At 56.3% G+C, this 21,130-nt stretch overlaps 2 protein-coding genes across 20 annotated transcripts in view; one reads left to right on the top strand and one right to left on the bottom strand.

Moving 5' to 3' along the window:
- ADCY7 (adenylate cyclase 7) overlaps positions 1 to 21,119 on the top strand; it is a 59,086-nt gene extending 37,967 nt beyond the window's left edge. For 13 of the 16 annotated variants that reach the window (XM_078063551.1, XM_036119933.2, XM_078063550.1 and 10 more), the window contains 16 exons: positions 1,283 to 1,474; positions 1,611 to 1,645; positions 2,141 to 2,224; positions 2,511 to 2,583; positions 3,856 to 3,953; positions 4,717 to 4,801; positions 5,116 to 5,241; positions 6,082 to 6,168; positions 7,203 to 7,396; positions 8,169 to 8,259; positions 8,628 to 8,783; positions 9,258 to 9,404; positions 10,618 to 10,722; positions 10,907 to 11,021; positions 11,609 to 11,733; positions 11,939 to 14,415. In XM_078063551.1, the coding sequence (XP_077919677.1) occupies positions 1,283 to 1,474; positions 1,611 to 1,645; positions 2,141 to 2,224; positions 2,511 to 2,583; positions 3,856 to 3,953; positions 4,717 to 4,801; positions 5,116 to 5,241; positions 6,082 to 6,168; positions 7,203 to 7,396; positions 8,169 to 8,259; positions 8,628 to 8,783; positions 9,258 to 9,404; positions 10,618 to 10,722; positions 10,907 to 11,021; positions 11,609 to 11,733; positions 11,939 to 12,085 (1,860 nt within the window). In that variant the 3' untranslated portion in view covers positions 12,086 to 14,415. The other 3 variants (XR_013444395.1, XR_004925798.2, XM_078063554.1) reach the window with 3 other exon arrangements.
- Positions 15,598 to 21,130, bottom strand: part of BRD7 (bromodomain containing 7) — a 34,768-nt gene continuing 29,235 nt past the window's right edge. For 2 of the 4 annotated variants that reach the window (XM_036119962.2, XM_078063555.1), the window contains 5 exons: positions 19,640 to 19,696; positions 17,475 to 17,589; positions 16,824 to 16,967; positions 16,160 to 16,303; positions 15,598 to 15,834 (listed from right to left, as the gene is read on the bottom strand). In XM_036119962.2, coding sequence (XP_035975855.1) covers positions 15,779 to 15,834; positions 16,160 to 16,303; positions 16,824 to 16,967; positions 17,475 to 17,589; positions 19,640 to 19,696 — 516 coding nt within the window. In that variant the 3' untranslated portion in view covers positions 15,598 to 15,778. Of the gene's footprint in view, positions 15,835 to 16,159; positions 16,304 to 16,807; positions 16,968 to 17,474; positions 17,590 to 19,639; positions 19,697 to 21,130 lie in introns of those variants that run through there. The other 2 variants (XM_036119968.2, XM_036119970.2) reach the window with 2 other exon arrangements.

Here is a 21,130-nt window from a genome sequence, read left to right as displayed (position 1 = left end):
GCTGGTGGGGGTCACCTGCGGGCTGGTGACAGTTGCAGGTGCCCTCCCGGGGCCCGCTTCGGAACAGGTGCCTTTATACTCAGAGCTGATGGATCTTTAGTGCACATTTATTTCTCAGGAAGCCCCAGTGAGTGAGAAGTGCTAGCGACCCCAAACTTGAGCGGCTGGGGGCTGCGGGGGCAGAGTTGCCGACCTGTAAAGGGGAGACGGAGAATGGGACCTCCCCCGACTCCAGGGCAGGTGGCTCTCGGCGCGGCACAGCCGGATTCCAGCTGGTCCCACTGGCGAGGCAGACAGGCGCATCTCAGGGCTTAAAAATGTTTCTATCCCGAAAGGAGTCTAGAAGTTTCTAGGAAAGTTGCTGCCTGTGGCTTAGCGAGTGTCTGTGGCCGTAGATGCTGGTCCTTGTGGGTGTTTGCAGAGACCCAAGGGGACAGGGGGTAGGGGGACTTGGAGATGGTTCAAGCTTGTCTCTGGCGGCCTTGGCACTGTTTCTCTTCTCTCCCCCTTTTACAGTCCTGCCCGTCCTCCCCAGCAGGGGACGGTCCCCTGCTCTTAGGGGGGTGGGGGGCAGGGGGCCACGGAGGAGGCCGGCCGGGCTGACACCCTCTCCCTGACCCGGCCACAGCAGGCACATGGCACGTAACGCTCCCTGCCGTGGAGTGGGGGCCGTAGGAGTGGAAGGGCCTGGAACGCTGCCCAGGGGGTGGGGCTGGCCCCTCGGTGGGCCGTCTCTCCGGCTCTCCGGGTTCCTGGCCCGCACTCCTCTTCCTCCAGCTGCTCCCTCCTGGAAGGACATGTGCCGGCCACATGTGGGTGGGCTGGGTAGGATGCTTGTGGCTTTCCTGGGCACTGTCTCCCCGGGGTGTCCCCACGGGGAGAGGCCAGTGGGCTTTCAGGCCCCAAGGGAGACAGTGGTGCCACAGAGCGTCACGGGGCCGGCAGGGTCTTAGGGCTTAGGACTTCGGCCCGATCTTTCCCTGGGGAGGCAGAGAAGGGTCTGAGGGGCTGTGCACAGTTGTGTGTGATCCCCAATCTCCTGGCCGCCTGGGAAGGACAGGGCCCGAGCTGGGACCTCCTATGCAGCCCAGCCAAGGAGTGCACTGGGCCATAGCCGGTCCCCGAGGGGCTCGCAGACCCAGCAGCGTTTCTGCCATTCTCTTTTTCCCCAGCCTGGCCAGCACTCGGGGCAGTGTGGCATTTCAGGGGGAGTGGGATGGGGGCAGGGGCCCTTCCTGGGCTGAGGGGGGTGGGGACAGGCCGTGTCTGTGTCTGCCTACAGAGCCGGCAGCCACCCCCGCCCAGCCAGCACCTCCCCAAGCCCAAGGGGGACGCGGCCCTAAAGATGCGGGCGTCCGTGCGCATGACCCGCTACCTCGAGTCCTGGGGGGCCGCGCGGCCCTTTGCTCACCTCAACCACCGTGAGAGCGTGAGCAGCGGCGAGACCCCCGTCCCCAGCGGGCGGAGGCCCAAGGTAGGACCCTGCCTCCCAGACTGCTCGGCACCTGCCCCGTGTGTCCGAGGGTGCGGGAGATGAGAGACCCAGTCCAGGGACAGACTTCGGGGGCCCTTCAGTGCAGAATAACTGTCCCCTCTCCTTTCCTTTCCAGACCATTCCCCTGCGGCGCCACCGGACCCCTGACAGGTACGTGCACCATCCCCTCCTCTCCGTCAACTGTGGCCTGCCTTCCTGACCAAGTCCTGCCCCACCCCAGTCACCCCCCTAGTGTCCGCCCCCTCCAGGCAGCCTACCCTGACCATCCTCTGTCCAGGAGGGCAGCTCGGAGGGGCTGTGGCTTGGAATGAGAACTTGACAGTAATGGAGTGCCTGTGGTGTCCCCCCCGGGGCCGGGTCAGTGGTTGGCGTGAGGGAAGCCTGCGGGTGGAGGGGAAGAGGCCTTAGAGGTCCTCTGCTGCCGCCTGGGCTGCTGGCCACCTGGGCCGGCTGCTGGGTGCCGGGCCTCCACTTGCGCTCTCTGGGCCTCAGTGGGACCCTCCTGTTCCTCGGCCACCCCGCACGAGGCTCTGGGGCCTCCTGCAGGCGTCTGGGCGCCCAGACGGGGGGGCTGCCTCGTGCTCACTCCTGCCTCTGGGCGGGCGGGTGTGGTCCTGGGGTGATGCGCTTCGGTTCCTGTTGCAGGAGCGCGTCCCCCAAGGGGCGGTCGGAGGACGACTCGTACGACGAGGAGATGCTGTCAGCCATCGAGGGGCTGAGCTCCACGAGGTGGGACCCCGAGGCCTCTGTTCGCCCTGTCCCCCCCCCGGATGGGGGTTCCCCATACAGCCAGGCCCACCTTGTGCCCACGTGCCTGGTGGCCCAGCTCCGGCTGCGTCTGTGGTGGTTCCTTTGCCTCCCTGGTGCTGCCTCCTGAGGGTGGACTTCTGCCCCCCATCTCCCTGCTCCCCAGAGTGGGGCCCCCTCCCACCCCCCTCCCCCATCTCCTCCCGAGGGCGGGCCCCCCTATTCCCCCAGGCCCTGTGTCTCACGGTCTGCGCCTGCCACCCCTCAGGCCCTGCTGCTCCAAGTCCGATGACTTCTACACCTTCGGGTCCATCTTCCTGGAGAAGGACTTCGAGCGAGAGGTGAGGAACGGGGGCTCCAGGCCTGGGGTGGGGCGGCCACCGCTCCGACGTCTGTTCAGGGAGGGTGGTGGGCAATCACCCCGGCGGGCCATGGGGGTGGGTGGGGGCCCAGTCCCGCCTTGCTTGGACTCTCTTCCTGTTGGCCTCACTCCTGTACCTGACTTGTGCCCTGTTAGGGATTCTCCCGCTTGGGTTTGGGAGACCTTTGCTCCCCTCATATGCTAGGACCTCAGCGGGTAAGGGCCAGCGCACGCCTTAGCCTGGTTCTCCCTTCTGGCTGCTACAACTACGTGCTTTTATGCCGTTCTACAACTGTTTACTTATTTATTGAGCGCCTACTGTGTTCTGGCCATGTCCCCGGCACACATGTATGTCCTTGAAACCTCACACGGCCGGACAAGGTGGCCGTTGTTACCCATTGCACAGGCTTCTGGCTTCTGGTGTGGCCCGTGAGGGTGGCCCCAGGCCACGGGGCTCTGGTGCTGGGGCTTCTTTCCCCTCTCAGCCTCAAGATTGCTGGTGGTGGTGGGGTCTTTCTCTGGCTGGGGCTTCCTGAGTCGGGGCTCCCTCGGTGAGGAGCTTGGGGTCTGAGGGAAACCTGCCTGGCAGGCCTGCCAGCAGCTGTGTGACCCTGGGCAGGCTGCCGGACTCTCTGAGCCCCGGTTTGCTCACGTGCAGCAGGAGCCCCTGTGGCCCGAGATCATGAGATTGTGCCTGGTGTAGGGGTGCGAGCGGCACGGGGTCCCCCCGCCCACTAGCTAGGGGCTCAGGCCCGGCCTTACTCCTGGGTTTGGGGGGAGGACAGACCCACCGCCAGCCCCAGAGCTCAGACTTGGTTCCCGTCCCCAAGCTTGGGGCCATAGGCTTCTCAGCGACCTGGGAAATAGAGTCAGAGACCTAGGTGGGGTGGGGGAGGGGAAGGGATCAGCTCTAAACGTCAGGGAACAGAATGAAGGTCATTTGGTCATGATGATGTCCCATCATCACCTGGAACTCAAGGAGTATGTGAGGTTTGTTTTAAAGATTTATTTATTTGTTTTAGAGAGAGAAAGAGAGAGAGCGCACACATGCACGAGGGGGGGAGGGGCAGAGGGGGAGGGAGAAGCGGGCTCCCCGCTGAGTGGGACCCTGAGATCATGACCTGAGTCCAACGCTTAACCGACTGAGCCACCCAGGTGCACCCAGGGGTGGGTGTGAGTTTTGATTAACTTGAGCCGGGGTGGGCCGGGAAGGGGCGGAGCAAGCGGCCCTGACCGTCCCCGTTGCCCCCAGTACCGCCTGGCGCCCATCCCCCGGGCGCGCCACTACTTCGCCTGCGCCAGCCTCGTCTTCGTCTGCATCCTGCTGGTCCAGGCCCTGCTCATGCCCAGGTCAGTCGGGGTGGGCGGGATGCGCGGGCCCGGGGCCTGGCAGAGCCCCCAGAAAAGCTGCGTGCGCTGCCCGACCGGCAGGAGGGGCCTGGAGTCCCAGAGACTGGACCAGGGGCTGTGGCCCACACCTGGGCTCCCCAGTGCTTACTTTTGTTTCTATCGAATGTGCTCGTCCTGTCTAGCCGCAGGCCTTCCCAGTCCCCTGAGACCTGTGTGGCCCTGTGGGCGTGTGGCCTGAGGCGACCGCTGTCCCAGAAGGCAGACTCCCAGAACCGTAGCCACCTCCAGCTCCCTTAGATGTGGGAAACTGAGGCTCAGAGGGCTTCGTGCCCTATCCGGGTGCACGGCCCCTGTTGGCGGGGGATGGGCGGGGCGGGGGGGAGGTCACAGGGAAGGAGTGAGGGCAGCTACGTGGTGGGTTCTGGAAGGGGGTGAGGCCAGAGGATCCACTAGGATTGGGGTTTAGGATGTGCTTCCTAAAGACAAACTAGGCAGAAGCCCTTCCGTCTGGTACTTCGGGGCGGCCGTGGGTCTGAAGGCTGCGTGCCCACCCGTTTCTCAGATACGTGGCCCCGGCCTCGTGCATGAGTGGGGCAGCTGGACCACGGTGCTCAGAGATCCCCTTTGCTGAGTGTAGATGGCAGTTTGGGGGGGCAGGAGGCGGCTGGGAGCCTGAGAATTGGGGTGCTGGGGGTTGGGGAGCATGCCTGCGGCTTGGCCCTGGGCCGACGGTCCCCCAGACCTCGGGTTTTCTGCTCTCCAGGATGGCGGCTCTGGGTGTGTCCTTCGGGCTGGTGGCCTGCGTGCTGGCGCTGGTGTTGGGCCTGTGCTTTGCCCACGAGTTCTTGGTGAGTGGGAGCCCTTGACCGGGCACCTGGCCCTGCGCCGCCGGCCCTCCGCGCCCCTCCTGCCCGGGCGACAGTTTGCAGAGCACTTCTCCCAGTAATGCCACCTTCCCGGGCTGCCGGGGGCCCCCAAGCGGCTGCGGCTGTCCCCGGCCCTGAGGGTGGGAGCGTCCCCTCTGTCTGTGCACCCGTGCGTCCTGAGCTCTGGGCCTGAGCTCTAGTGGAGCTCTCGGGAGCCCTCACGTCCGCTGGGCCCTTGGGCCGAGGGGTCCTTGTCCCGGTGGTGGCGCCGGCCCCCTGACCCCGTGCCTCCACAGAGGTGCTGCCCGGCCTGGGGGATGTTGCAGGCCATCTCCGAGAGCGTGGAGACCCAGCCCCTGCTGCGCCTGTCCCTGGCCGTCCTGACTATTGGCAGCCTGCTCAGCATCGCCATCGTCAACCTGGTGGGTTCTGGGGGGTGGGTGGGCATGGCGGGCCCTGGCGAGGAGCCCTCCTGCCTGTGCGTGCTTCCTGGGGGGCTGGGGAGCCAGTCCTAGACCCTGGGCACCTTCAGGTTCTCGAATCCCACAGTCTCCTGCCCGAGAGCTGCATCTGGTGTAGCTCTCTGCAGGGCCCTGTGGGCGGGCTCCGCGAGGCCCCTGAGATGGGCCTGGGCTCCTTCCCCTTCGCTTTTCACACGAGGACCTGGGGCCCCCAGAGAGCTTACGTGGCCAGCCCCACAAGGACAGGATGTCTTGAACCACCAGTGTTCTTGGCATCTCCTACCTTCTTCATCCTCATCCTTCTACCTGGGGAGGCCCTGGCTTACTCTCTCTGAGACTCCGTTTCCTCGCTAGGGCGAGTGGCCCTGGGCACAGGCTGGGGAGGACACTTGAGCCCCTGCTTCTCAGGCCTGGCTCGCGTGCTCAGTGCTGCGGACAGCATGTGTCCCTGCTGGTCCTCCCAGCTCTGACCTCTGGAGCCAGGGGCTCTCCGTGTCCCTGAGACCCTGTGACCACTACACTCAGGGTCTCCTGGGGAGAAGGGGGCTCACTGACTATGCTGATCCCAGCTTCTCCCCTGCCTCCCCCAGCCCCCAATCAGCCTCTGATGCTTTGGCGATGGTGCACGTGGGGCTTCATTTTACACTCTCCTCCTCCCCGGACCTCTCCCCTGTGGGAAGCGGATGCCTGTGGCCCGGAGTCGGGGCACCGCGGCTCTGGGAGTGCCTGGAGCTTGGCCTGGCAGGTCCTAGAGTCCCAGGTGCCTGGGCCACCCCTCACGGTGACCTGTCTTCTCTGTAGCCGCTGATGCCTTTCTCGGCCCCGGGGCTGCCTGCGGGCAACCAGACGAGCCCGAGGCCTGGGAGCAACACGTGCGGGCTCCTCCCGGTGAGTGCAGCCGGGCCCTGGCCCAGACCGCTGGGCCCCGCGTGCCCCTGCTGGGCCCTGCTCCTGCGCAGTGCCCCGCCTGAGTGCCGGAGGCCACGGGGTGCGGGGGAGCGGAGTCCAGCCCCTCCCAGAAGATGGAGAGAGCAAGGCCCAGCCGGGGCCGAGGTGGCCTCTGGTCCCGGAGGACACAGGGCCTTCGGGGCCGGTGCTGCTTCATCCAAGGCGCGAGGAGGGGCCCCGAGAGGTTGACTGGTTGGCCTCATGGGTGGTGGAGCCATGACTGGCCTCAGGCAGGCCGACAGCAGAAGCCAGGTCTGGGGAGCCCCGATGCGCGGCAGCGGAGGGTGGGGGACTTCCGCGGGCCGTGGTGAATTTTGAGCTGGTCTCTGAAGGACAGAAAGGTTCTGGGACAGGGAGAAAAGCTGAGGCACGCAATGGGAGCCCGCAGGGCTTCAGGCGGTGGTGTCGTGGGGAGGTGCGGGGACAGCTGAGACACGGAGCCGGAGGTAGGTTTGATCTAGATCGGGGGTGGGGGCGGAGCCTGAGCGCCAGGATAGAGAGCTTGGTCTCTCTTCTGGGGGCAGCGGGGAGCCACAGCATGATCTTGAGTGGGAGAGGAATATGGGCAGCGATGCCCTTTGGGAAGGGCAAGCTCGGGGCCGAACTGGAGGCGGGGAGGCTGTTCAGGGGTGTGCGTACTGCTGCCCTCACCTTTGTCACATCCACAGGCCACTGCAGTTGTAGTTACTTTTCTCCCCCTCCCTTCAGTGAGTTCACCTGCCATAAGTAGAAGTAAAAATAGAGTAAAAACAATGCGATGCTCGAAAGTTCTAGACTGTGTGGTCTGCTCTTTGCTAAGAAGGGAGGTCATCAAGGCTGAGAGCAGTGTTGCAGATGCGCTGGCCCTTCACGCCCCCCCGCCCCCGGCGCTGGAAAGGGGCTTGGAGTCGGGGTGCCAGCGCTAGAGGCGCCCCGTCCTGGTTACCTGGGTCCAGGAGCTGCCTCATGGTGACCGACGCCCCCCATCACCCCAGTATTACACCTGTAGCTGCATCCTGGCCTTTGTCGCTTGCTCGGTCTTCCTGCGGATGAGCCTGGAGCTGAAGGTCGTGCTCTTGACCGTGGCCTTGGGGGCCTACCTGGTGCTCTTCAACATCTCCCCGTGCTGGCAGTCGGACTGCTGTGGCCACGTTGTGGACAACCTCACCGAGACCAACAGTACCCTCAGGTGGGGCCCGAAGCACCCTGTCCCCCTGCCCGTCTCGAGTGTGGTCCGTGGGGTGTCATGTTGAACCGTGCTGTGCTGGCCTTCACGGTGCCGTCGGCCTGGACACCTGGGGGCGGGGCTGGGCTGGCAGGTGGCACGGTCTCCATTTTACAGGAAGGGACGTGATGATCCCAGGTCCGTACACTCAGAGCTGGAGTGTCACTCATCTGCAGGTTCTCTGGGGGACATCCCGAGAACCACGGAGGCTTCCTGGATCCTCCTGTCTACGCCATTCTTGGGGTGGGGGGGAGGCTTCGGCTCTAGCCCGGTCCCCCTCCTTGAGCCGTGTCCCGGATCTCCAGAGTTCTGGAAACAACAGTTGTCTCTGGTCTGTCCCTGGACTGGTGGCTGAGCCCTGTGGTGTGGGAAGGGATGGTGTGTGTGTGCTTCTGGGGGCTCTCGGCCCCAGATGGGTTGAGGAGAGGGGCCTGGCTCCCCTTGAATTTGGGGACCCAGAACAAAATCTGCTCCCCTGGGCCTGCTGACAGCTGCAGTCCCTGAATTGGAGGAGTGCTTGGCTGTCCCCTCACCTGCCTGGAGTGCTTTTCCTTCAGACGTCACTTCAGTGAGGCCTCCCCCACCTCCCAGTCAGACCATCTTCTCTTGTCACCCCAAAGTCACTTGTTTCGTGTCTGTGCCCTGAGGATGTGAGCTGAGGGCAGCCGTCTGTCCCGGGCTCGCGTCTGAGGGCCGGGCACGAGCGACTCTGGCCTTTCCCCTTCGTGTCCCGCAGCTCCCCGTTCTGTGTGTGGAAGGACGCGAAGGCGATGACCAATTTCTACCTGGTTCTGTTCTACGTCACCCTCCTCATGCTCTCCAGACAGGTAGGGCCCCATGCTCAGCGGCGGGGATGGGGTGGGGGGGGACACAACCGGGCCGGGGCGTCTGCAGATTTGGGGCTGCATGGGAGACAGCGCCCAGTACGGAAACCCTGGTCCCCGGGTCCTCGCCTCCCCGCATCCCCTCCGCTCAGGACACCAGTGACATTTGGTCACGTGGGTCACGGGAGAACGGAGTCCCGGCTGACTGGCATTCTGAGGCCACGGGGAGGTGGCCGTTGAGCTGGGGACATTAGCCGGGGACACAGGGTGGAAGCACTGAGGGGCTGGCTCAGCAGGCCCCGGGGCAACACGTGTGTCCTCGTGTCCCCGCTCACGGCGGCCAGGACACCGATGTTGCCCGCTGTCCGCAGATTGACTACTACTGCCGCTTGGACTGTTTGTGGAAGAAGAAGTTCAAGAAGGAACACGAAGAGTTTGAAACCATGGAGAATGTGAACCGCCTTCTTCTGGAGAATGTCTTGCCAGCCCACGTGGCCGCTCACTTCATTGGTGACAAGTTAAATGAGGTGCGGTGCCAGCGGGCACTGGGTGGCCCCGGGTAGGGAGAGACGGAGGGTACCTGGGGCCCGCACTTCCGGGGGCCGTGGGGCCGCCCGGGGGCTGGTGGGCACCAGCTGCATGTCCAGGCCTCTGTGGTCCGGACGGTCCGCGCGGATGAAAACGTGCGTGGTCCACGGGTTCCGTGCCGCAGCATTTTACGCAAGAGGACCCAGGCCCCCTGTGACCTTGGCCCGCTCCACGGGGCTCTCAGCGTCAGCCCCGGGACCCAGGGTAGCGCCGAGTCAGAACCACCCTGAGCCCGCCCCAACCAGTGCACTCAGATGGGAGTCTCAGGCGTTAAGGCAGGCTGAGCGACACTCGCGTTGCGCCCCCCGCCCCTGAAAGTTTCGTGGGACGGCCGAGGGGCCGCGTCCCTGTGCTTGCTTGTCCCCCGGCACGGCCGGCTGGCGCAAGGTCGTCTTCTGCCCGCCCCCATCCAGGACTGGTACCATCAGTCCTACGACTGCGTGTGTGTCATGTTCGCGTCCGTGCCGGACTTCAAAGTCTTCTACACGGAGTGCGACGTCAACAAGGAGGGGCTGGAGTGTCTGCGCCTGCTGAACGAGATCATCGCCGACTTCGACGAGGTTCGGGCAGGGTGCGGGCCGTGGGCGCGGGCCCCCCAGATCGGGAGAGGGACGCATGCGCCTTTCCCTGCGTTTCTCTCAGTAAGCGCTTTGTTACCTTCTCTGCGAGGGGCAGCCAGCTCAGGTCAGATGAGGGTCCTTGAAGAAGGCAGCGGTGCCCTTACCTGTGGTTTGCTGGCCGCGTGAGCAGGTGACCCCCCTCCCGACACATGGCCAGGAGGTCGGTAGTGGCCGAATGCTGTGTCACAGCGTCCCTGTCATGTGCCTCGCTTCATCTCATCACGTGCATCAGGAGGAGGAGGAGGAACGAACGCAGTACAGGAAGAGTTTTTGAGAGAGGGACCCTTCACGTAATTTTATCAGGGCGCGTGGTTCTGTTGTTAACCTTTCACCGTGCCTGATTTCTAACTAAACCTCATCACAGGCGAGTTCGTGGGCGAGAGAGCACACGTTGTGGAGGGCTCGGGACCCTGCGGTGCCACGCAGCCACTGGGGTCTGGGAGTGTTGGTAAGGGGGGCTGCTGTAGTTTGATTCCCAGCCAAGCCCACGCTACCAACTCTTCCAGAAGAAGTCTGTCGGTTTGGACTTCATTTTTTTTTTTTTTTAAGATTTATTTGATAGAGACAGCGAGAGAGGGAACACAAGCAGGGGGAGTGGGAGAGAGAGAAGCAGGCTTCCTGCTCAGGGAGCCCGATGTGGGGCTCGATCCCTGGGATCGTGACCTCAGCCGAAGGCCAACGACTGAGCCACCCAGGCACCCGTTAATTTTTTTTTTAAGGATTTACTTACAGCACACAGGCAGGGGGCAGGGGCACAGGGAGAGAGAGACAGAGAATCTTAAGCAGGCTCTATGCTCAGCGCGGAGCCCCATGTGGGGCTCGATCCCAGGACCCTGAGATCATGACCTGAGCTGAAACCACGGGTCAGATGCTTAACTGAGCCACCCACGCGCCCCTTGGATTTCGTTCTTAGCTGCGAACATTCGACATTCCTGGGTAGATCCTGTTGGGCTGTGCTTGCTCCTTAAGAACGAGAGTCCTGACGCAAACGGGAGGACCGGGCAGCAGGGACAGAACCAGAGGCCTCGTCCCTGCGTGGACTCGGCTGTCCACTCACAAGGGAAGGCCGAACGTGAGAAATGTCGGCATTAGGAGCAGTGGCGGGAGGGACCCCACCCCTTCTCAGACCTCGGGGTGTCCCTTTGTCCCGCAGCTGCTTCTAAAGCCCAAGTTCAGCAGCGTGGAGAAGATCAAGACCATCGGCAGCACATACATGGCAGCCGCAGGGCTCAGCAGCCCCTCAGGGACTGAGAACCAGGTACTGAGCTGGTGGCCTCACGTCCCAGTCCCCCACTAGGGGGATTCAGCAGGTCCCAGGCCCGTCCTATGAGGGAGGGGCAGAGGACCTCGCGGCCCAGCCTCCTGGCTGCCTGACACCCAGTGCAGGCGGGAAGTCGGGGCAGGGGACCCGCGGCCCCCGTGCGCAGCGCTCTGTCCCGCAGGACCTGGAGCGGCAGCACGCGCACATCGGCATCATGGTGGACTTCAGCATCGCCCTGATGAGCAAGCTGGACGGCATCAACCGGCATTCTTTCAACTCCTTCCGCCTCCGAGTTGGTGAGGGCCCAGAGAGCGGGGCCGGGCTCGGGGAGGGCGGCTGGGCCCGTGCCTCCTGGCAAGCGCACGCTCAGGCCTGACGGTGCACTTCACTGTCTAGCGGGAAAGCCTTGAGAACGCCCTCTCGGCCTTGCAACGCTGGCAACAGGGCAATTACTCTTCCTTGGCATTCTGTTTATAAAGTTAGCTTTGGAAGTTGTGAGTAGATAAGAACAGAACCCTACAGAAAACGGAGAACCCCAAAATCACCTTCTGTAAACCTTACAACATCCTGAGAACAAAGCCAAGTTACTGACCTAACCACCCCGTGTTAGCTGCAGGGCTGGTGCTCACAGCCTGTTTGTTCTTGGTTGGGAGATGAGCAGATATTAGAAAAGTGCTAACCGCAGCCCGACTTCTGGAGCAAGCAGCCGGAAGAGGGCCGCCCGGGGTGCCTCTCGCGCACCCCAAATGAGCACTCCTGTCACGGGCTTGGGAAGTCCCCTCTAGCCATTTCAGCTGTTGGTCGATGTTTTCTGTGGCTGCTGCTAAGGGCAGAGCCTGAGGCTTGGCCTCCCTGACCCGCCAACCACAAATGTTCCCTCCAGGCATAAACCACGGGCCCGTGATTGCTGGAGTGATTGGGGCACGAAAGCCTCAGTATGACATCTGGGGAAACACGGTCAACGTTGCCAGCCGGATGGAGAGCACTGGAGAACTTGGCAAGATCCAGGTACAACCCAGCTGGGGAACCTATGACCACAGGGGGAGGAACTTCCCAGAGGCGCAGGGACCTGGGCATCAGTCAGCAATGTGACTCCAGCCCTGACGTGCCTGAGGGACACCAGACATGTGTGCTGCTTGGGGCTGGTTTCTGCCTGACCCCCCACAGCAGGTGTTCTTCCTGCTTCCCAAGACTGTTGGCCTTTTCTTTTCAGGTTACTGAAGAGACCTGCACCATCCTCCAGGGACTAGGTTATTCTTGCGAGTGCCGGGGACTGATCAACGTCAAAGGCAAAGGCGAGCTGAGGACTTACTTTGTCTGTACAGACACCGCCAAGTTCCAAGGACTGGGACTCAACTGAGGGCTTCTGGCAGGTGCAGAACATGCTGGAAGTGGACTTCCTTCCCTTCCTGGAAGCGGAGGCAAGCCACGGGGAGCACTCAGCCCCACGCCAGTCACAAAGGCATTCCGAGGGTTTGGCCGTCACTACCCCGGCAGATGGCTATGCGGAGCTTCCTCGGATTTGTGCTAGAGGATTCCTGGGAACGTGCATCAGACCCTCGCCTGAGGCGACCACGGAGCCTTGCCGTCCACAGGCAGCCAGGACCTCTGTGCCGTCCGAGTCTGCACCACAGCCTCTAGACAGCGTGGACAGGCTCACTCATGAGACCCGGATGCTCAGTCCCCTAGGGGCTGTGGCGATCTCGGAGCATGAGCCGTACATACCCTGCCTGGCCTGCGAGCTGCACACGCGGGCCCGGTCTTTTCTAGGTACAGAACTAGGACAAGTCGTCCAGGACGGGCTGGGTACTCCTTTCTGCACCAGCGGATCAGCCACAGGATTCTGCATTGCTCACACAGGCATTTCGGTAAATAGAGCTGATAGGGCTGTTTTCAATCTGTGGTTTCACGCAGCAGGGAGGAAAAACCACAGTGGGCACCTGCTACCTCTTGTCATCTCTAGCGTGTGTCTGTTTTAAATGGCTATACTATTGGTGGAGGTTTTATCCTTTTTAATGAGTTCTTAGATGCTAGACAAAGTCTCTTCCCTCCAGCGTACTCTTTTTAACTACTGACACGGAAGGAGAACCTACCGTCCAGCGTCCGGGGGTTGGGCCTGGAGTGTGGCTCACGGCAAGAAGGCAGGCGGTGGCGTGGCCCAGGAAATGAGGCACCACCTCCTAGCCCCTCCCCTACTGCTCCCCCGTGTGTGGGGCTCTCCCCTGCAGTCTTCCGCTAAATCTTCGCTTCTGTGGTGGAAAGGAATGGAATCTGTGCAGACAGGACGCAGGCAACCTGTAGCACTTCTTTCCTTTTCTTTAGTCCTCACACCTAACTTGAAGAGCTTCAAAACGAAAAGCTTCTGCTCCACATGAGCGTGCAAAGAGGTTCCCGTAAGTGGGAAGCCAGCCCGCTCAGAAATGCTGGGCTGGTCTTGCTCTGAACTGCATGAATCAAGGCGAGTGCGAAATGCCAGGTCTGCGAGATGCGTCTCACAGCGCTTCAATTCTCAAAGACTCAGAAGTTGGCTTGAGTTGTGTTTCCAGGTGAGAAGGAACCAAACTGCCCATTCCTTTTTCTGGATCAGCTTTGCTGCCTCATCAGCAGTGTGCGCCCGGGGTTTCTCACACAGCTGCATTTCACTGCAGAGCAGGGATTCCCAGCTCGGGGTCCTCCGGGAACCCCCAGCCATTACAGGAAATCTTGCATATGGGAAGCTTCAAAAGCGGACACAGGGTTGCAGCCAAGGGCAGGGAGGACTGAAGCTGAACCCACTGTCTGCTCGGGCCATGTCTGCGGCTTATCAGCCTGAGAAGGGGCTTATCTCGTTTGCCCAGAGGAGCCGGATGCGCCAGCGGCTGAGGCTTGCGTGTCACTGGGAGAGAGATGAATGAATTACAGGAACTTGCTGTACAAAGGAATTTTACAGCAAAAATGCTGTTAAGGGGTAACCTCCCTTAAAAACTGCTTTTCTGCACCAACTTTTCATATAAAGGGCTGGTTTCGGGTGAGTACCACACTGCGACCTGGACACTTAAATCGGCAGTGACCAGGGCCGCTCAGCAGGGCTCTCCTCGGAGGTCAGGAAGGTTCTGTCACGGATACGATACCGGACACACCTAGGCATGCTGGGTCTCTCTGAGGTGGGCCTATTTCTACTCTTGCAATATTAAATTACTTTTTTCCTCCAGCAACAGAAATCCAGTCCTCTCTTTTTATTTCCAATTCAAGCACGGTGCTCCGATAAGCACATTTTTGGAAGCTTTGAGTTTCTGATGTGCCGACTATCGTGTGGAACGGACCCTAAAAGGCACCTGCAGTCACGTTTGCTCAGTGTGCTTTCCAGGGGCTGGGCCCCTTCCTCACAGGTGTCATTCTGTTTGTTTTATGACAGGACAAGTATCTTTTCTAACACTGACCTTTCCTAGGGGTCACGGGCAGGCGTGAAGGGGGCCTCCCCGACTCTAGTGAAAGTCACACCTGAAGTTTTCTGGTTTATGCATTAAGAAAATTAAGATCATTAACCACTGTATACATGGTGCATATAATACGTCGTGTCCAAAAACAGGTTTTGAGAAGGTACATCCGAATAACTAGGAATAACTCTGTATACTGAATATTTATAGATCTGTAACATTTGTTTCAAAATGTTATACTTCATTTTTATAAAGTACCAGTGTTTCTACTTTGTTTAGCCTTTCATATATTCAGTCAGCGATTTGGAAAAACAATGTCCTGAAGTGTTTTGAATTTCAGTTTTCTTGGTCTGTTTAAGAAAATCACTGCCTGAATTATAATCGAAAGATTAAAATTAATTATTAAACTCTAAAAAAACTTGATAAAATACATAACTAAACAATTTTGAAGTTCTTTTGGCATACGATTTTTAGTAGGTTTTTAAGACTGGGTTGTCTTGGAGAATCAGTTTTCCTTCACCCCACTTGTTCTTGCTAAATCTTCGTTTTTAAAGTCAGGAAAATAAAAACGCTTCCACCCGGGGGGGGGGCGGGGGAGATGAAGGGGGGTTCTTACAAAGCAGGGTTCCCTGAAGCAGGCTGCCGCGTGGTGCCTGGTTATGGAAGAGAACCTCATGTCTCCTGGTCTCCTACTCCGTTATCATCTGCTCAAGCAGCCGACCTTTGTATTTCAGATAAAAGTAGAGGACTCTCAGTTCAGGGGACACGCTGAGGCACAGGTGGCCCGAGAGAAACAGTAAACAGAAACGTAAACTTTCCTTTAAGCTCTGTGATTCCCTAAGTGACCCTCTCAAAAATGGAAAAAAATAAACCAAACAGGACCACCAGACAGGTTAGTACTATGAAACTCCTGGTGTGATGTTGGGGGGTTGGGGGAGAGAGAGGGTGGCATGGGGAGGTACGTCACCTCATCCTTCTACAGGAGGACATCATTCCCATCAGGTATGCAGGGGACATACACTTAAAGTAATTTTAGAATCTACTAGTATTTGTTTTCATGGTATAACGATGGAAAAATCTCACTGGATGGGGATTTTAGAGAAGCGTCTGAGCTCCGATCCCGTGTGTGCCCTAAGGAAGTAGCGCTGTCATTCCGACCCACTGTGCCCAGGCCCACTCCGGATGGCAAGAGGTCAGAGTCTGTCCTAGTCCTTCCTCACGAGGACCTTCTTTGAATAAATCATCTAAGGGGAAATCTGTGAGTCAGAACTCTTTGGTTTAATTTCTTTAACGAGGAGTTCTGACAAATGTGGTAAAATGAGGGAGTTCAATTATTTGGGGGCCTTGCTGCTTTAACGAAGGGTCCTGAAAAGGCTGTTTTATTTCCTAAGTGTTTCTCTACCACCTCAGCCCTGGGGAAAGGTCAAGAGTGACTCAGCTGACAGCACAACACAGCTCATAGTCCCAGGCTCAGCTTTATTACCTAATACAAGTCCAATCTCTGGAACATTAAAATTAATTGTTCCAAAGTTTAATTAAAAACACAATTTACAAATATTTTATATCTTCTGAAAAGCATTTCCAAGTTAAGAATGAAAAAAATATGTACAGAATATATAATGAAATACCAGTGAGCTTCAAATCCCATTGGGTCCACACTCGGCAACATCAGTCTTTTTCGGTTCTTCAAAATCTGAAAGGAAAAGTTACGGCCTCATTCAGCACTTTTTCCCTTTTAATTAAAAGGTAAAGGTATCATCCAGAAGAATAAGTGCTGAGAGCCCTTCTTTACCAAGGTTAAAGACTAGATATACTACCAGGGTATCATTGTAGGGTTTTTTTTTGCGAATGTGTCAAATCTTTATTTCCTTTACGTCTTGTCTAAAGAATTAATAAAAAGTTTATACAGTATCAACACGCAGAGACAAAAATCTTTCCAATATTACTCGAGGGGAGAGGACTGATGTTCCTTTTACTCCAAACAGTCCTCCGTCCTCCCAGACACACAGGGCACATACCTTCCGTTAAATCTACAAAGTTGTTTTCCACGATGGGGGAGGGGACGGAAATCCCCATTGCTTTTCGAACTCCATACGTGCTGACAATGTCGCCTGGAGTGACTTGCTGCGCAAGTTCTTTCAGATTGTTGGTTACCTGTTCAGCTAGGGAGAAGAAAAGAAAAACAGTTTTAGGTGTTAAAACGTGGTTCCTTTACACGATAATAAACAAAAATCAAAAGACCAATAAGAAGTTGACACTGGAACAACAGGGGTTGGAGCTGTGCTGGTCCACAGATAGAGATTTTTTTTTTTTTTGTGGATAAATACAGGACTGTAAACCTATTCTCTTCATCTTTAACATTTTCTTTTCTTTAGCTTTACTGTAAGAAACAGTATGTAATACATGCGATGTACAAAATACGTGTTAGTTGACTGTAGGTAAGGCTTCCAGTCAACAGAAGGCTATTACAGTAAAGTTTGAGGGGAGTCAAAAATTACACGTGGATTTTCAACTGCAAGGGACGGGGGAGGAGGGAGGTCAGTTGGCACCCCCAACCCCCACATTGTTCAAAAAAGAAACCATCCATGGTTCACTTCAGCTCTGCTGACAGTGGTATCACTTCTCAGAAGGTTCTCCCTTTAAGTATCCCCCGGTTCTCCTCTTACCGGAGGCGTAACATACCGAGATGCATTTCCCTGTAAGAGGGACCCAAGAGACAGATCATGTTGGGAGGGGGTCTGGTGCTCAGACGCTCGTTCTGGGCTTCCTGGAGCTCTCGGAGCAATCTGGTGGTCTCATCAAGTTTCCTCTGGAACATTTCAGCTTCTGTGTGGTATGAAGAAAAACACACTAATACATAAGTAAAATCTTTAAAAAAAAAAAGGGGGGGGGGGTGCCTGGGTGGCTCAGTTGTTAAGCGTCTGCCTTTGGCTCAGGTCATGATCCCAGGGTCCTGGGATGGAGCCCCACATCGGGCTCTCTGCTCAGCAGGAAGCCTGCTTCTCCCTCTCCCACTCCCCCTGCTTATGTTCTCTCTCTCGCTGTGTCTCTGTCAATAAATAAATAAAATCTTTAAAAAAAAAAAAAAAGAAAAACACACTAAAGAAAACACGAACACACTTGTGTTTGATCTTGTGCAGTAAAGTGAGTCCTATGCTCTGGGGTTTTGCTATTTATTGGCTAGTCTTCTCTCCTCAATGAAATTAATACCAGAGACATGCTTCACTCTTCACAGAAGCACGGCCAGCCAAGATCTTGCTGTGGTGAACGGCTATGTCAATCTGGACTAATGTGACATTAAATTGTGACTGCCCGGGTCATGAAGTGACACACCTTCAGAGTCAAAAACTTCAACAGGAGCACCAAAACTTGTTACTGCTTTCAGTGCTGTGAGCCGGTCCTGATTACTGGAATCTAAACGCCCTGCTGGCTCTATTTCGGTAATCTGCTTTAAAAAAAACAAAAAAACAAAAAAAAAGGAATTATTTGGGCTTGCTAGAATGAGAAATCATTAAGATGGTTTGTGTTTACAGGCCAAGTTATTCCACCTATTTACTTTGGAGTTACAATTTTGATACCTACAAAACCGTCTTCCCAGAATACTTGCAAAGTGCCATTCCCCAGTCCGGGCCAAACACCATCCACAAACGCATACTTTCCGTTCCTGAAATGATGTGTCTTACAAAACACCCATCCTTTGCTCCATCTGGCAGCCACTCTAAAGATGAAAGGAACGAGCGCCTTGGTACTGCCTACGCCACGAAGAGCTTCTGACTGACTGGGACGATGCCTCCTGTTTCCAAGGCTCACAGGCCATGCTTTGGCCCCCAGTGCGGATGCTTGCACTCCCACAGCAGAGCTCGAGCATGAGATACTTCCTGGGTCACCTCCCGGCCCCAAAGCCAGGCTGTCAGTATTACATGGGAGAAACAAAATCCTAAAATGGGTGGAGTTGTATTTTTGGAATGACAAGACTCAGAGTTTCCATAACCTCAACACTGCTTTTGAGGAAGAGATGAGCCCAGATGATAAGCCACCAGAAATTAATGGTTCCATTTAGACGCTCGGCATTGCATTCCAGATATTTATGTGAACCCCCGATCTCTCTACCTACTTATGGCTAAGAGTGTGTGGGGAGAAACTCTCGGTATATACTTATGGCTTGCCATCTGCGGGACCCCCACCACCCTACTTTTTACCCAGCCTCCTTTCCCATTCTCAAGATTTCTTGCGTTCCTGCCCCCTCACTAAGCACATGACCTTGCTGGAACCTCATTCCTTGCAAACATGGTTCTGTGGGTACCATTCCCACCTACATCTATCCTTCCTTGAGCTCATCTTCAAGTTCTCCTTCCCCTCAGTTACTGGGCTCACATCCATCTGCCCTCACGTCCCTGCTTCCTCCACTCATTTAGCTCTCTGCCACCTACCTTTGTCCCCATCATTTTGCTGACCCCGCTCTGATGGTTACAAATGACAGCCTCCACTCTCCTCTCGCTGGGCTCCTTCCTGCATGTCCTTCTTTTCGTGGTTTTTCTACCTCACCTACTGGGCTTCTCCAAGGTTCTGTCCTTCAACCTTTACCCAGTGTTCTCTCTGGACAATCTCGTCCACTTGAATGACTACAGTGAAACTCTCCCTTTCCACCAACAACTTCCAGACCTGCGCACCTGCAACCCAGATCTGGGAATCCCCCGCCGCCCCAACAACGTCCCCAATCACCCCTGTGCGGGACGCCGAGTACAGCTTCTCTCCCTGCTGGAGGGGAGCTCCTTTCCCCACACTTTGATGGGAGCTCACAATGCCATGAGGTACCTCACGCACCAGGTCCTGTGGACCTGACTTCTACTGTACTTGTCTTTACTGTGTTGCCACGCTCGTCAGTGTTTTGCTCAGACAAGCCCCAGAGCTCTTTGGGTCCCCTCCTCCAGCCCCTCTCCCCTCGTTTCCTCAGAGCTTCCTGTCTTCTGAGGTAAAACCTCAGCTTCTCGGCACTGCCTGTAGCCTCTCTGTCGTCAGGGCCTCACCTGTGCAGGCCTCCCCACCTCCCCTCCTCTGCTCAGGCACCCCGCGCTCACACGCCGACTGCGCTCTCTGCACACGGGCCCCTTCCGCCCACGTCCGCTTCTGTCACTATCCACGCAGTTTCAGCCCCCTTCCCACCGCCTGCTGGGAGAATGTCTCTTCACCTTTCCAGGCCCAGCTGGCCCAGCACGCACTCTGTGAGGGCCGCCTCAGCCATGCAGAGCAGCTGGCCTCTGCAACCCGCACTCCTACAACATGTGCAGCATTTACGCCGTGCGGTCCCCGGGGCTGGCCCCCAGGCTCCCATGCTCGTGTGCTGCCCTAGCTGCTGCCCCGCCCCCCACACGCAGAGAGTGCTTTAACTTACGGAGATACGCAATAAATAATGCTCTTTTAAAACAAAGCTTTATCACTTAGGCCTTTTAGCTTATCCTCCATTTAAATATTTTTTATGAAGAATAAAATATAATCACCTCCATTTCTTTTGCTGGGTCAAGGGTCCTAGTCTGGCCTTCATCTTCGGGTGATAGCTAGAAGTATAAAGACAAACAGCTTTTTATTAAAAGATATATTAAAGACGTAAATATCAAGGAAAATAAAAAAAATATTAAGAGCTTCAAGGCAAGGAATAAGAATATGGATTACTGGAATTTTTTTAAACCTAAAACAAGTTAGATATAATGTTACTTTTTTTTTTTTTTTTAAAGATTTTATTCATTTGACAGCGCAAGAGAAATAGTGAGAGCAGGAACACAAGCAGGGACAGTGGGAGAGAGAAGCAGGCTTCCTGCCGAGCAGGGAGCCCGATGCGGGGCTTGATCCCAGAACCCTGGGATCATGACCTGAGGTGAAGGCAGACGCTTAACGACTGAGCCACCCAGGTGCCCCAATAAGTGGCATTTTGAGAGTATTTGTGAGTCAAGAGTACCTATTACTGGTAACTTCAAGAATGATCTGTGTCTGAGCAAAAAGCTATACATATATATATGAAGGTACCTGGTAAATAGCAGAGAAGTGCCTACTAAATGGAGTTGGTTTTCAACAACAGGTAAATCTATGGCAAGGAGAAAATAGGAGGCACTCTAGGGACTAATTTGCATTAAGAGAGCAATATTCTCGGATAGCAGAGGATTACCGTAAAATATTCAAATGCTGTGGAGAATGTGAAAGCTTCCCATAATCCTAGCCGTCAGAGATCACGCATACCTAAACAACAGGCAAATGTGTCGTGCCCGAAAATCAATAATGATGTGATTTTTTTTTGAAAGGTTGTATTATGATTTTTTAACCAATTCCCAATTTTTTTATATTATAAACAATGTATCCTTACATATAACTTTTTTTAATTTTCTAAGATATAGTCTGAGAACTGCTGGATCAATGGACAGAGAAACTTTAGATCTGAAATCTACTTACTGCCCTACCAACCAAATGAAAGCTATTCAATTTTAGCTCAAGACTATTAATTCAGATTGTTGGGAGGGTCAGAGGAAAAATATTTCTGAACAGATGAGAAGTGGCATGTTTTTTAGGCCACATGAGGAAAGCCGTTCCTGCACGAAGCCTGCATGTACAGCAATTCTCACTGAACGTGAGGTGCTGACTCAGCACTGCTGAGAGTCACCCCAGGGACTGGCAGCCACGTGCGGCAGAGGACAAGGTGGCAGCAGCCACAGCCCTCAGGAAGAGCTAGGACCCCCAGAGACACAGGGTTCTTCTAACTATGGTGACAAGGACATTCTGGAGCTCGACTCTCTTCTACTTATCAGGAGGAACATTTTCTGGTTCTAATCTTGGAGCCGAGGGTGTGAATTATTCCAGATGATGAACTATGTCCGACTGGACTGGAGACAGGTTACAAGTGTTAATAACAGAGCAAAGCGGAAGCTTCTTTTTTCCTTGTGGCCCCACCACTGTGTTGTTACTGAGTAATAAAGAAAAGAACATTCTCTATCATTTTAGTC

Source organism: Halichoerus grypus, chromosome 15 (genome assembly GCF_964656455.1).
Source record: "Halichoerus grypus chromosome 15, mHalGry1.hap1.1, whole genome shotgun sequence".
NCBI classification, from domain to species: domain Eukaryota; kingdom Metazoa; phylum Chordata; class Mammalia; order Carnivora; family Phocidae; genus Halichoerus; species Halichoerus grypus.
The sequence above is the reverse complement of the archived record's forward strand: the minus strand, read 5'-3'. Positions and strand labels throughout refer to the sequence as shown.